This window comes from Monopterus albus, unplaced genomic scaffold (genome assembly GCF_001952655.1).
Source record: "Monopterus albus unplaced genomic scaffold, M_albus_1.0 scaffold24.1, whole genome shotgun sequence".
Lineage (NCBI taxonomy): Eukaryota > Metazoa > Chordata > Actinopteri > Synbranchiformes > Synbranchidae > Monopterus > Monopterus albus.
In genome coordinates this window covers 619,606-635,666 of record NW_018127904.1, presented here as the reverse complement: position 1 = coordinate 635,666, position 16,061 = coordinate 619,606, and the positions used below count along the sequence as shown (strand labels likewise).

The window sequence follows — 16,061 nt, the reverse complement described above, 5'->3', positions numbered from 1 at the left end:
CGGAATGCATTTAAACTAATGCTAACTCATTGTTAAAATGCATTATAATGAACTTGGATAAAAATATATAACAGATGAGATGATGAGCCAATTCATATGCTTTCATTCCAATACAGTGTTGGTGTAATGGTTTCCGTCAAGAATTTCATCAGTGCAATTTCACAAATTACATATCGTTAACTATAAGGATGGTGTAGCTCATACTACAATAATGACAAATTACATTACATTACATTATACATATTATTTTACTTCATCTACTGCATTGTTAAATGATGATATTAAAGACTTTCACAAAATCAGTGTCATCATCCATTGTTGAAGAAACCATAAATTGATGAAAGCTCATGTAACATTTGTGTTTTGGAGGTCATTAGAAACACAAAAACCAAAAAACTAGCAACACTTACCTCTGGTCCTTCTCTGGCTTCATAAAAGTCACCAACTTTAATTTTTGTACTAAAGCTAAAGTTATCCCGTGAGATTACAGTTATTCCATTCCGGAGTAAGTACTGCAGACAAATGAATAAGGAATATTAATTAAAACATAAGAAGGAACTTTGAGCTATATTAATTGGTCACTCATCACAAATGTCATAATTTCTTACCTGAGGGCAATTGCATAGAGCGTCACCAACACAGTTATATGCGCTATCCTTTAAGGCTTTATTTTATGGTTAAAGTAACCCATTGTTGAATTACCTTCATTACATCAGGATACTGACGCAGCTTCTTCCCACATGGGGCAAAGTAAGCCACCTCCCCTTGTAGACGACCTGCCACAGTCCTGATCCGGGTCTCTCTCTGCCACCTGAACAAAACAACACATGGTTCATATGAAAATAATACCATAAGACTGTCGTTATAGCACATTCCAGTTATCACTAATATGTATTTTATAAGCTAATTTTCCTATTATAAACGTTTCCTCCTACAGTACATGTCAGTATTGGACCAGATACTTTCATTCACACCTGCGAGAGAGCAAAAGGACAAACGATGTAAATGATGTTAACATCTTCTGACCCTTTCAGTAATCAGGCTCCTGAATGGCCAGGAGCCAAGTGGGCCAGTTCCCAAGAGCTCCGCTGGAGAGCAGCCATGTCTTATAAAAAAATAGACATAGCATGCTATCCCACACAGAGCAGGGGCTGAAATCTAATCTTAAGGCCTCTGTTTCCTGTGAACGTGCTGTTGAGAAACACCCGTAAAAGATGAAAGGCTGCTCTGATCCAAGGCTGTAAAATTTGTGGTCAGGCAGCTGCTAATGCTGCATGTCTGTATTGAGGCTGGATGCAATTAACCCCTTGTGCCAAGCTGCTGGGCCTCATTTCACTTCCTGCCCACTATGAATTACTGCTCAAGACTGGATTTTTACAGGGCTTTAAAAGGCAGGTAAGGATGTTGGTTTTTTTTTTGTGGTCTGGTCCTACTCGGTCATGAAGATCTTACTGTGCTCAAATCAGGAATTGTTTTATTTAAACATTTACAGTATTTACCCTGGGAAAACAGTTTGAGTGTGACTGCTGCTTTCTTTCCCAGTGTCGTATTACACTGGGAAGTAGAACAATAACTTGCTTTAGGACATAATGACAGCATTTGTTGAGAGAATAGACCGTTTATTCATTTTTGTTACTGGGATGCATGTGTCAACACTGCTTTCTCTTTACTAAAACTCAATTAAGTGTCTGTGTCTCAGGCTGCTCCACAAAAGCTGACCATACTGTAGATGACCTTTAAGGAAAGGTCTCTAGTCAGCCTTCAGTGAGCTGACATTTTACTACAACACCCACTGCATGACCACAAACAATACAGCAAGTATGAAAGTAAAACCAAATGGGACATGGACAGACCATCAAATTTTGTTTTTTATATGAAGATCATTCACAACGTCTCACCCAAATTTAAGTGGCAATTGTAGAACTCTCTCATCTGTTACTCTCCTCCTCTTCCCTGATCCTAAAAACAGAAGAAATGGCTCAGCTGTACTACTGGTAATATATATACAGTGCCTTGCGAAAGTATTCGGCCCCCTTGAACTTTGCGACCTTTTGCCACATTTCAGGCTTCAAACATAAAGATATAAAACTGTAATTTTTTGTGAAGAATCAACAACAAGTGGGACACAATCATGAAGTGGAACGAAATTTATTGGATATGTCAAACTTTTTTAACAAATAAAAAACTGAAAAATTGGGCGTGCAAAATTATTCAGCCCCTTTACTTTCAGTGCAGCAAACTCTCTCCAGAAGTTCAGTGAGGATCTCTGAATGATCCAATGTTGACCTAAATGACTAATAAATACAAATAAACATATCCAGGTGTTAGAATGGCCAAGTCAAAGTCCAGACCTGAATCCAATCGAGAATCTGTGGAAAGAACTGACAACTGCTGTTCACAAACGCTCTCCATCCAACCTCACTGAGCTCGAGCTGTTTTGCAAGGAGGCATGGGCAAAAATTTCAGTCTCTCGATGTGCAAAACTGATAGAGACATACCCCAAGTGACTTACAGCTGTAATCGCAGCAAAAGGTGGCGCTACAACGTATTAACTTAAGGGGGTTGAATAATTTTGCACGCCCAATTTTTCAGTTTTTTTATTTGTTAAAAAAGTTTGAAATATCCAATAAATTTCGTTCCACTTCATGATTGTGTCCCACTTGTTGTTGATTCTTCACAAAAAATTACAGTTTTATATCTTTATGTTTGAAGCCTGAAATGTGGCAAAAGGTCGCAAAGTTCAAGGGGGCCGAATACTTTCGCAAGGCACTGTATAAAAAAAACTACAGTTATACTTCAAATTTTAAACATGTAAAGATTTATAAACGTCTCTTTATGATCAAGACTAATTCATTGCATACAGTTACCATTTTCCATAGCAGGACTAAATGCAACAAGAAATGAATACTTTCATATTGTGGCAAGTCAGAATTCAGCTCTGCAGCTCACGTAATATGCTCCATGACTCATCTGGTACAGATTTATAAAGCATCTGACTGGGTTATTAAAGCAAAAGCTGCAAGAGGTAATCAAAACAATGATGCAACAGATTTATTCCAGAGTTCATTTTAACTTGGAACTATTGAGACATCTTCTATACATCCATGTGTTTAGACTGGAATATTAAGCATCCTCTTCCACAGACAGGTTGGACAGTCGGAATAAGCAAAAGGGAGGGAGGACAAAATAATCCATGCTGACTTTTGGCACAATCTTGTTTTTATCTGAGAGAACTACACTTTCCTGATACCTGAGCCACACACTGAAGTGTCTGAATGAATTGTAGGTTATGGATGTATTCAACCTTTTAGAAAACCGACTCGTTACCCGACAGTGGCGATGAGGTTCTGTGATTTCTCAGTCCCCCTGAACTGGTCAATGTGGTGCGGGTGAGTAGGCTACTAGGTAAAATAGGAGGCTTGATGATCTGCAGGTTGAGCAGGGAGCAGTTGGCTGAGGAGGACTTGTGAGTAGACAAAGATTTAGCTCGTTTCAGAAGAGTCCTTTCTGCATCACTATTTGTTTCTGTCTCACCGTGCTCTTTTAAATAATCCTCAGAGCCGCTCTCCAGATTGCTCACCGACTCTGCAGGGGATTTCAGCATGACAGATGCAAACAGAAAGAGAGCAGAAAAACATCCTAATTAGCATTCTTTTCACAACCAGACCATACAGAGCACTGCTAATTACTCAAAGAAAGCTCATTTAACAGCTTCCATCTGCAATAACATGGCATTTCTATGTTAAATTAAAGAAAGGTCTGTTTAATCTAACCTGACAAGCTGCTACCAGAATCTTCATCCTCAATATCATCTTCATCGTCCTCATCAAAATCATCTCCTAAAGAGTCATCCGAGACCTTGCTGCTGTGGATATCAGACTCGCTGCCTCTAACCAAGTCCACAGGTGGACAAGAGGAGTTGGTTTTAGGGAGGTTCTTTCCCCCAGGCAGAGATTTGGGAGTCTTGGTCTTCATTGATCTGTGAACAAGTCCTGATGAGGCAGAAGATTTAAGTGGGGAAGCAAAGCTGCCTGATGGCTCCTTGGTGCTAGTGCTCAAGTTGATGGGCGTTGGGTATGGAGGGCTAGAAGCTGCCAGGAGTGGCTTTCTGCTGGGGTTGCTGCTCTGGCTGTGGGCTTTCATGGTAAGAGCCAAAGGGGTATCCTGAACTGCGCTGTGGATCTCTCCATTAGGGCGATGGCGCAGGAACAGGTGGGTGTCATTGCTGTGTGGGAGAAACAGCAAATGAATGCTCAATTTATTTGATGAATATTTAGATGGTGCCAGCAATGATGAAGATGATGCTGAATTTTTGTGACTTTTATACCAGATAGGTCGCAGAGAGAAAGCTTGCTCGAAAGAGTCTGAATGGAGAGCCTTTATAATTATAAATGAAAAAGGGGAAACAAAGAGAAAAGGAAGTAATTACACAAACTGTCACTCACATTACATTACTGTAGGCTGTGAACGAAGGAATTTAAGGTGCAATATGAGACAGACAATGAAGAGCAAGCTCAAGCCTGTCAACAACAATGAATAAAAAAAAAGTCTGCTGTAGAAAATATTTTCAAATTATTTGGCTTAGTGCCATTGTGCGACTTTAGCTGTCATCTTGTTATCTGTTGCTATTGTCATACTCTGGCAACCAAAAGCCTGTACTTAATGTACCACCATCATATAAATTAAAACCCTCTTGTTACAGATTGCTGCATTTTCCCTCCTTCTCAGACCAGCGACAATAACGGAGGCCTGTAAAAGAGGCTGATTTGTCTCTTGATAAACATACTAAAGCATAACGGAGCAAATTGCCTGTCAATTTTGAGAAGAATTCCCAATAGAAGTAGATGCACAGGCACTTCTAGTCATGTAGTGGTCAGACTTTAGTGCTGTATAATAAAGGTTCTGAAATTCACATAAGCATGGGGTTTTTTTTCCCATGATATAAACAGTGATGGACATAAATAAAAAGAGCTCATTCTATTAAGAGGATAAATGTGAAAAATACATTTTAACTCACCTGTTTCAAATTTAAACTGCTTATGTGTAATGAGCGTTCAAGTGAGAGGTTTCCACTGCTCTCCTTTATGCTGTCAACTGGCTGTGTGCGCTTGGGAGAAGGCATCAAAAAAGTGGGTATATGTGAGGCTAACAGTGTTGGTGGTTTGGATGAAGGAGAGAGGGAAACAGATTTGGGTGAGGGTTTATGTGAGCAACTTAGAGACATGGGTTTCATGCGGGAACAAAGAGCAAGAGGTCTGGTGTGGTGTGGGGAGGATGAATGAGAGGAGTGCTTTGGTGAAGTGGAAGAAGGAAAAGGTTTAGGTGAGTTAGAGAAGGAGTTAGGGTTGGGTGAGGTCCTGAAGAGCCAAGGAGAGGCCTTCCTATGGGAACGTGCTAAGGCACTGTTGCTGGCTGCCAGCCCTGTGGCCTGGATAACACTGATGTGCTGCTGGCCCTCCTCCTCTGCAGCCCTGGAACTGTGGAGAAACAGCGCTGTGGACTGAGGCTGGCCAACAGGATAAGAGGACTGGAAGAACGGGGAGGTTAAAGGAACAGTGTGACGATGACTATGCGCAGAATTGGAAGGTCTCTTCTTTTTACTCTCAGAAGTGTTCTGTGTCAGCCGCTGAGTAGGAGGATGAAGAAAACAGGGAGAAGACAGCATGCCATGTCAGCGCATACGGAGAGAGCAGTGGCAGCTCTGTCATCTAGCACATACAACCAGTTTGCCACCCACCACTAAGGCTGCTTTTGACAATTTATAACATTTACTTAATAGAGAGCAGTTTTACACAGCAACACTTGCAGTTTTAATTTGTCAGACACAAAAAACATTTGAAGTTTATTTAAATTTCATAACCTAACAATTCAACACAACTTTGTATTACCTTGACTATCTGTTGAATGCAAAACTCTTTTTCAGAATCAGAGGCCTCACTATCATCGCTCTGATCATCCTCGTTCTTCTCTTCTTCCTCAGTGTTATCAGGGTCACTGGTGCTCTCTTCACCATCACTGGTGCTATCTGACAAGGATCCTGACTGGCTGCTGCTCATGCTAGCAGTCTCCAATGGTCTTTTGCTGGTCTTCTGAAAAAAGAATCCACATTTCTTAATAAGATTAAAGATTCCAGTGAAGGGAGCTTTCATGCATGCACTGTAAATAAGTAAAGCACAAACCAAATATTAACCTTTTCTTTTTTCTGATTAGCCTTCTGTTGTAGTAGTTGACCCGGGTCTTGACTGCTCTTATGTCCTTGACCACCAACGGCTTTCCTCTTTTCCCTGTTGCCCTTTGCTGAAAATGAGCTGGTGTTCACAGGAGAGCTCCCAGTAGGAGAGGAACTACCTCTACCATTCACTGTTCCATTCATGCCTACAGAAACTGGCATTGCACATTTCTTCAGATCACACTCATGAGAACAAGTAATGAGTCAAACACATTAGAGCAACCAAAGAAAAGAGTAACAGGAGACACCAATAGTGCTCACGTACTTAAAAGGCCTTACTGTAACTGGTGTTTGTTAGCCATTTATCATTAATTTACACATCTCTCTTTTAGCCTCACAGGGCACAAATACATGTTTATGAAATAATTCATAGAGCCTATTTGCTTTCAGCTACTACAAGCACAACATATATGACCTTTAGCAGGAGTTAGCCCTTTTTTTTTTACCCGAGATATGTGACTGCAGTCGAACAGGATCATGGCTCTTGATGGTTGATGTAAATACAGGATGCAGACCCATTACAGGAGGAAAGAAGGCTGCTGTTCCTTTGGTATGTGCCTCCGATGCCCGCCACCAGTCTGGGGGAGCGAGAGACTAAACAATTAGGCAAAAACTGCCACACTGAATAGACAGAGAATTCTAACAGAAAGCTGTAAATGCAGCAGTTAATCTAACTCGACAACAGCACTTATCATTCAGTTTAAAATATCTTGCATTTGAACTGAAATGCTGCAATGCTTCACCTCATCTGCTGGATATTTTCCAGTTGCAATAGAGCTGCAACAGCTGTTTAGGTCATTATGTTATTCAAAAGTATCACCAAAATTTACACCATTATGTTAAAAACATTTGAGATAAAATTGAAAGTGGATTACTAAAATATGTGCTCTCATGCTGTGAAGGTCCATATTTGATCTTCCCATAAAAATAAAAAGATGACAACCCAAGGTAATGGATGCTGTTATGCAGTATGAATCTGCTTTGCATAGCAAGTTGCATTATATGAACAAGAAAAATAAATAATGCAGTATATTTCTACTCTTACATCTGCAAAGTATTTCACTAAAATATCCAGAACCCCCGCCCCCAAAAAGCACGAAACACACTTTTCTCCTTCTTGGTCCAATCTGAAGATTTAGATACGAGTTTCCTTACCAAACTGGGAGCGAGCAGCCAAGGCAGACAAACTCAGACTACCAAGGCCTCCAAACTCAGAGCGACCTGAAGTCGATGTGTAGAGCCCAAAAGCTGGATGGCTGACTGAGGGAAAAGCGTGGGAGCTGCCAGACGTATTTAAATGTTCATCCCTCATCATCTGAAGTAACTGACCTGGAGAACAAAGACTTTTATCTTATAATCCATCATTCTTGCTACCTACAGTAGATAGGTTGTCAATCCAGATACTCCATTAAGATGTTTGTATGGTAAAACACTTGAGAACAAAGCTGGATTTCCACTGTTTGATGTATACAGTAATGATTCCCAAAAAATAAAATAAAATGAATAAATGACAAACAAAACAGATTTGGAAAAAAAAGGTGCCTGCTGGAAATACTGAAAGAAATGTGTTGCAGGTAACAGATAAACCCCAGTTCCCCCTACTGCATCCACATTTCCCTCAGTTGTGTCTTTTCTCAGTCCTGCCCACGTAAGATGCAAGGACAAGACGCAAGGACAAACTGTGAGGAGAGAGGTATGAGGAAACACATTTTAACTGACAAGTCCTTTCCTCTGATCCTTGATGTGAATCATCCAATCACAAACTGATTTCTGATAAAAGGTCCTTCATCATCAAATCAAATCAAAGTTATTTAATCATCACTTTAAAAACAACATCCAGTTGACCAAAGTACTTTACATGGCAGAATAAAATCACAATAAATGACTAAAATAGAGTAAATAAGATCAGGGCAAATAAAAACAAAACAGCACAATAACACAGACACACAGTTAACATATGTTCAATAAATTAAAAATTAAAAGGAAATTAAAAGGAATGCATCAGGCCCTACTGCGTATTACAAGCCAAGCCAAATAAATGATGGATTGGAACAGCTTCCGCGTCAAACGAGGATCAAGAAACAATAAAGTGGGATTCACTTATTGCTATCAGGATTATTTCCATCAGAGAAACCAGTCCAGCCCTAGGATCTATGTCCTGAAGAACCTAGAGCTGTGCAGGAATGAACCTGATAAAGCCTGGGTAATTTGTTCTCTGTAAATGCAAAGCTATTCAGGCCAACACTGTATCTGATTCTAGATGCATTGTAATGACAGAACATTATTAACTGTCCATCTGGTAAGGTGACATTGGCTACAATTCACAGATGGATTTAATGAAACATTACTCACACTATCTAACCAATGAGCTCTATATTTATTAGCCTGTAACAGTTTCAAACTATCAAACCCTAACCTCTAGTAATAATCCTTTGTAACCTCAGTGAAAATAAACTGATATTTTTATTTTTAATAAATTTGCAAAGATTTCAAACAAACTTTTTTCACATTGTCATTATGGAGTATTGTTTGTAGAATTTTGAGGACAACAATGAATTTAATCCATTTTGGAATAAGGCTGTAACCTAACAAAATGTGGAAAAAGGTTAAGCACTGTGAATACTTCCTGGATGCACTGTAACTCTGTTTAAAGGCCCTGCCAAGATTTTAGCCTTGTCTTTATATAAATGTATACAACATATTCCTGCTATACCAGAACTGTGAAATCCTTCACCAACTTCTTTAAACTATGACCTTTACCATACCAGATGCAGTGTTAAATACAACAGGAGGTGCTGCATAAAATATTTCTTAAATAAACTTACTCACTGAAAGCAATTACAAAACTTTTAAAGGGAGCAATTTACTTGATACTCATGAAAGCGATGTAACTACAGCTGTGCCACGAGCTTTCCTCTTTTACTCTTCAGTCCAAAATCATTTATCTGGATAATTTCTGTGCATGTTTGTTGCTGGGGTCTGTAAATGAATAATTCATGAGAAAGTCTCTAATGTGTTATTCACAGTGATAGCATGACAAAAAAAATTACTTTTTGGGGCACATTATCATGAACGGAAAAATAAGCATAAACTGTCGTATGTAAATTTGCACATTAATTTGTGGTCAGCTCTGACAGCTTATGCATCACTGCTGCTCAGTGCATAATGTCTTTGACCACAATTAGTATTCAGAGACAACAAGAGTATGTTGGTGGCTGCATGCACAGTGTGAGGCTGACAGACATGTCAAATCACACAGAATAAACTGGAGCTAAAGGTTGTCAAAAGACATCCACGAGGGCGTACACAGCTTTTTAATTGTTGGCATTCATTAATTCAACAGCCTTTCCATTCCTATCAAAACTGTCTGACATGTTAAGACTGGAGAAAGGTGTCTTAAGTCCCTTATTGTTGCACAGTTTTAATCCAGTGTTTACCACAGTATGCAGCCGGATCGCCCCTCTGAAAAGATTTGCTTATTTTTCTCTCTCTCTCTCAAACAAACTGGGCAGGAGGTGGGGTACGCCCTGGACAGGCTGCCAGTCTATCACAGGGGCAGGGTGCATTCACTTACATTTATTAATAGCCTTTGAATTTAAGGCTTCTGTGGGTGACTATTACAACACTGCACACTCACACCTTATGTGGGCAGCTTAATCAGACATGGTGACTACATACCACATGACATCAAAACAACTATCTAAGTCATATTTGAGCCTTCACTTGCACATCTGAGAAGATTTCTGTGTGCGTACATACCACAGGTGGTGAGAGGGGAGCTGCCTGCTGGGTCAGGGGCTGTGCTGCACTTGATGGAGGGTGTCTGGGGTGGAACAGGGGAAGAGCGAGCAGAAGGGGAGGCCACGTGAAGGGACGATGGGGCTGAAGATGGTGAGGTCAGCTGCTCTCCAGAATCCATACCTGTCAAACACAGTCCAGTCAATGCTTAGAGACATGCAGACAAAAGGGGGAGGGGACAAAAACCACTTGCCACAAAACCCACTGAGACACAGTTTCTCTGACACACACCCGTCTACTATGGGGAGAATAATAAATAAATAAAAAAGTCTACATGCGCATTGCTCAGAATATCTAAGAAGACCTTCATGAGAGCAGCATGTTGTAATGCAGTGTTATTGATCTTGGGAAGTCTTGTACTGAGATGATAGTTACTTCTGAAATGATGAGCTGACTATTTAAAAAGACAACTGTCATCCATTCTGATAATAAATTAACCGTTTGATGAATAAGTTTAAATCATTAAATCAAATTTATAACTAGAATTACCACTTCACAGTTGGCCACAAAAATCCAAGAGTCTAAATCAGTTCATCCTTGAGCTCAAGTGGATATTTGTGCCAAATCTGAATAAATTCCCTAAAGACATTCACGAGAATGGGCCAGACAGATGTATCAACAACCCAAAAATATTATGCCTCCGGCCATGGCTACCCCTGGTCCAGAGGCATAAAAAAGCAAAACACTCATGGGTGGAATTTAATGTGTCTGTAAAATTTAAAACCTTTGGGTTTTGGAATATTGTTCACACTAAAAGATTAATTACTTGTTTGTATTTATAACAACTGTCCAATTTAATAACTCCAAGCACCCTATAACAACAACAACAAAAAAAAGAGTTATTGTAAGATTTATTTTACAGATATTTATGAATTCTGACTGATGCAAAGCATAGAAGTGGAACACTGCTCCACTTCAATGTGTCATTTTGAGTTTGCATAAATTTGCATTATTTTCATATACACCATCAGAAAAATATACAGAAAGACAATCACAAGCATCTTCAGCCTCTTAGGAGCACTCGCATTAAATCCATGCAGGGGAATAAACACAATGTGTAATCATAGCCTCCATCATTTTCTCTGATGACTCTCAAGACCACTAGTGTTCTGCCCGTCATCAAAATCATGGCACAGTGCCACAGTTACTAGTCTTTCATCAGCATATTTCCGGGATTTTCCATTATTAATGCCTCTTTACATCCCACTGATCACAAAAGCCCACATCTGAAGTCCTCTTTAACTCACGCATCTAGATTGTGTTTCACAGCCAGGCTTTGTTATGGCATTGTGCATTACCACCAATTTCTAGATCTCCTTGGTGATTCTCCTCTGCACAAGAAAACAGGAGCAGCTGATTAATGAGGTGACAAAGCTACCCTCTGAATATCAAATATTATCCACTAGGAACATCACTGATGAGACGTAAATGACATGGAAGCTGCAGCCATGCGTCACAGGCCAGGTTTTCTGTGGTAGTGTGTGTTTATGCAGAGAAAAAGACAAAAGGTGCTTTCATGTTTGTAATGCATCATTAAAAAAAAGAAAAACATTCATCTTCATTTGTCAAGCTAAGCTGCCCACTATGTTGACAGAAAAAACCCAACTGTGTGTTATTAATGTGTGCTACAAATTCTATTCAATATTCCACTGGGTGGCAACGATTAACGGTACAATCTATCACTAATAAATTCTGCACACTTGACATTTTATTACTACTTTATAGTGATATGCTGAAGACCTCTTCCTGGCCAAGTTAGAAAATGGCAATATAATTATACATCAGTATGAGTCCTGTGAAATGAGGTTTAGCAGTGCCCCCTTTATAAAGGGGGCGACTGTAATTCAGTGGGTAGAGCAGTCGTCTCCCAACCAGAGGGTGGGAGGTTCGGATCTCAGTGCCCGCAGTCCACATGGAAAGACACACTCACACAAACAGGCCTGTTTAGTGTCTCCAATACCTTTGACAAGTATGTCTTTGTAATGAAAAGGGAAACTAAAACACAATCGAGAGACACGTCCATGTCCGGGGAGACCAATCATACTCCAAAGACAATCAAGCCCAGGATCAACACAGAACTCCCTGCTGTTAAGAGGCAACACTGACATGTTGCCTTGGATACAAAAGCATCTCCAAAAACAATCAGTAAAGATGAACTTATCAAAACCCGGATTGAAATGATGTGTACTTTTTTTTTTTTTTTTAAATCCTTTTACCAGTTTCATTCTTCTACCGTCTATTTGGACATTTAAGAAAAGACCACCACTCTGTTTTTGTTTTATTGCTTCCTGAACTATTTCATCAAATTTCAAATATCCTGAAAGTTTTCAATTATTTAGCTTAAATATATTATTTTTGAATGAATAGTTATTTTGGAACATGTGCTTAATCGCTTGCTAAGTGTTAGATGAAGATCAATACCACTCTCGTAAATGTAGCGCAATATGAAGCTAGAGCCGGTTGTCACAACTGGAATTATTTTCCATTGCTGACAAATCTGCAGTTTGTTTTGTCAAATAATCAATTCATTGTTTGATTATTTATACGATTAACTGAGTAACTGCACGACCTTGTAGCACATGCCAAGAAAATGTCTAGCACACGGCACCTCCTAAAACAATAACGTGTCATTTTTATACTTAGAAGAAACATTTGTAATAATAACATGTTAATTACTGAACTTTAGAGGTGCAGGTAAGCCAATGTCGTTACTACAAATGCTGTCTTTTCAGATAATGGAAGTGCACACAAGAGGCAGAAAGAGGTAGTATATCAAAGTGCCTTAACACTGTCGAGAGCTGCACCACTCAAAGCTCCTCTAATGTATCTGTTTTCCACCGATTCATAAAAAATAGTGAAATGAAAATAAAGAGCATATGAATAAAAAAAACTAACTTCTGACTTTAATTATTTCCAATGGTGTTTTAATCATGTTAAACCCACCTACTCACACATTAACATCTCCTTAATTGATTCTATGCATGGCTGCTTTGACACCAGCTGCAGTCTATCAGACCTCACAAATGACTGGTGGTGTCCATCATCCCACTTAACACAATTAATTCCTTCAGCTACCATGGAAAAATAGCAGCACCATTCACATCTGTCCTTGCAAATTTTATGGATGGGATGTAAAAGGTGGAAAAACAAACTTGGGGTTGACGGCAGTAAAGCAAATTTTTAAAAAGCCTTTGTCATTCTCTCTTCGAGGTTGCCCAGCAGGTTTGTTGCCAAAAAAAAGTCAAGTTTATTTATAACAATTAAAATCAACACAAAGAGAAAACCGAGTAATCCTAAGAAGGTTAAAAAGGCCAAAAATAAATAGATAAATCTAAATCCACATGTATAAAACTGTGCTTAAATATTTTTAACCACAAACATACAGCAAGTGGGAAACAACAAAAATATTCTATCACTATACAACAGCTTGCGTGATCTCGTTTAGATGGCTGCAGTGTTTCAGTTCATATATAGCAGTAAGTCATCACAATTAGGTGATAATTTAACTAACTAAAAACTCTCTATGAAGCTGCACAACATAATTTAGCCTTTTCTGGTTTCTCTACACATGGGAGCACAACATCCTTTCAGTTGATGGTGACCAAGGACACTAAGCACGCTGTCATGAGAATGAGAAAGAAGCTGTGCAGTGATTAAATAGGAAAACCTCTCATTGCTTTGCTACACAATCAACCCACTGCATTAGGGGCTGGTTTACCATTCATCTCAGGTTTGCTCTCGTTAGTGAGGCCCATTTTTTTTATGACCATGCAAAAGAACCCATGTGCTTTCCAGAGGTTGTGCTCAAGAGTGCAGTCAAGGACTCGTACCGGATAGGCTGTAAAACAAGGAGCCTACAGAGTAACTGATCAACAAAACTGACTTATTGTTGAGAGGCAGATGGCAGAGCAGTGTTGGTTACACTAGAGCGCCTCTGGGATGTTCTGTGAAAACAGATACAGCAGCAGTCCCAGTGCCACACCAAATGGGATCCATAGCATCAGAGTAATCACACCTTTGACCTCCTATACTAAAACACACATACACTTAGGATAATACTTAATTCTGGATATCTACCAGAGAAATGACTACCATTCAGTGGAATGGGTTAACAAATCACTGATCACCATTACACAGCGCATACTAATGCTCCCACATCATGAATAACAGCTTGTAATTTTCAAAAAAAGACCTCATGCTTTTAGTCTTCCTCACAAATAAAGGAAGTGACCACCCCTGGTCAAATAAGCTCACATTATATACAGCACAGGCCACAAGGTAAAGTTTGTCTAATCAAATCACAACCATAACAGTTTCACAGACAACACCTGCAAATATGCAAATGTTCTTTATCTTGGAAACTGAAATCAATAGTAAATGTTGAAACTTAGCAAAGTGTTATAAAAACGATCCAAGAACCTCTTTAGCTCTATTACTGGAAAAATGTTTTCTAAAAAACTACTGCACAGAAAAATACAACCTCTCCTAGGAACAACTGCAATCATCTTACTGCTCACGTAACCATGTGCACACTAGCTCAAAGCTTTAACTCATTAAGTTACGAAGTCAACCTGTCAAAATAGAAGACATTTTTACAACTAGCTTGATTACCAGTTATTACAGAAACTGCAAAAGTACTAAGGTCAGTCCAGCCAGTCAGCAATAAAAAAAAAAAAAAAAAACACACACCCGTGCCCATAATACCATGATAATAATCCACTGCCCTTGAGAAGTACCTGCAAAATATCAAGTGTAGGCATTCTGTTATCATCATTCTTCATAATGCATCCATCTTCTAGGGAGACCTTCATGCCCCCAAAAAAAAAAATCTGCTTGCGTAGACAGTTTTAAACAGAATGCTGCCATGAATACAGAGGAAAGACTGGTAGTGAAGGGGGCAAATGGGTTCTGATGAATGAGGCCTCAGTTTGACAAATGTTTCAAGAAATACATTTGTCCCTCAAGGTAACGTTAGCTCGTGGATAATTTTCATGATTTCCCAAGTGATCTGGGGGTGGGATGTGACACATGGGAGCCCCACATGTCCTGCACAGACACTCATCATCAACATGTTCCTCGTGCTCCTGTCTGCTGCTGCCCAATCAATAGTAAGCACTGGCCATAAACTGTGTGGTTCAGCCTGCAGTTTTTAATTAGACACACACAGGGAAGAAGGAAACTAGGTGGTGAAGAAAAAGAGAAAGAGAAGGACAAGTAATTTCATGCATGTCCCAAACAAATGCTATTAATCTGTTGTTGCTAGTTTAGAGATTGCAGATGGCAGAGAGAATGGTATCCCCTGGAGGACATTTTCATTGTTAATGTGCTGCTATAGCAGTATATTTTCCAACAGAACAGATATAGAACTTATAATGTATCAAGGGAAGTCGTTAAATATACCAGTGTACCCAGTATATTGTCAGTAGGGGTTTTCAATATTGACAATTAATGATATCTGGGTATTTTGATGACATCAGTAAGCAGACGATATGTCTAGTACTCTGTACTAAGTCACTTTTGTTAATAGCATATAGCTGCTCCTTATTAATGGAAACAACATATTACAGTGTTTCCCATACACTATTTGTGATGCTGTATACAGCTGCAAGTAAATACCAGAGCTGAATGTTCGCTTCTTCAGTCAAGAGGAATACTGAAAAATATTTTTCAAGATTCAAAAGACTTGTCCTCTGCAGGCACAAACAGTAGTAGGCCTACTAGCAAAACAGAGTTAGAGTTAACATTAGAAACTAACAAAAAAGTCAGATGGTACAAACACAGATGTAGAAGCAAAGCAGCCTCATTTCTATTCTTCTAAGCAGATTAAAATATTACAAATTTTTTTTGATTTATACTTTCAAGCATGTAAAACAGTTGATATGACAACACACATAATTTTACACATAATCCAATATCAATTTGCTTATACCTAGTACATGCTTGAATGGAGTAGGAAGAAGTCAGACTTATCCAGTCCTACCCCATGACATCATCTTACCATCATTGGTTTGCAAGCAATAAATGATTCACTTCT

General features: G+C 39.2%; 1 protein-coding gene across 10 annotated transcripts in view; it reads right to left on the bottom strand.

Annotated features, from left to right (window-relative positions):
* Positions 1-16,061, bottom strand: part of baz2bb (bromodomain adjacent to zinc finger domain, 2Bb) — a 50,592-nt gene that overhangs the window by 15,383 nt on the left and 19,148 nt on the right. For 7 of the 10 annotated variants that reach the window (XM_020594699.1, XM_020594693.1, XM_020594700.1 and 4 more), the window contains exons 4-15: positions 9,989-10,150; positions 7,385-7,558; positions 6,676-6,807; positions 6,191-6,384; positions 5,889-6,089; positions 5,018-5,626; positions 4,328-4,377; positions 3,774-4,225; positions 3,328-3,585; positions 1,899-1,959; positions 703-811; positions 411-512 (exon numbers count right to left, since the gene is read on the bottom strand). In XM_020594699.1, the coding sequence (XP_020450355.1) occupies positions 411-512; positions 703-811; positions 1,899-1,959; positions 3,328-3,585; positions 3,774-4,225; positions 4,328-4,377; positions 5,018-5,626; positions 5,889-6,089; positions 6,191-6,384; positions 6,676-6,807; positions 7,385-7,558; positions 9,989-10,148 (2,502 nt within the window). In that variant the 5' untranslated portion in view covers positions 10,149-10,150. The remainder of the gene's footprint in view (positions 1-410; positions 513-702; positions 812-1,898; positions 1,960-3,327; positions 3,586-3,773; positions 4,226-4,327; positions 4,378-5,017; positions 5,627-5,888; positions 6,090-6,190; positions 6,385-6,675; positions 6,808-7,384; positions 7,559-9,988; positions 10,151-16,061) is intronic. The other 3 variants (XM_020594694.1, XM_020594698.1, XM_020594701.1) reach the window with 3 other exon arrangements.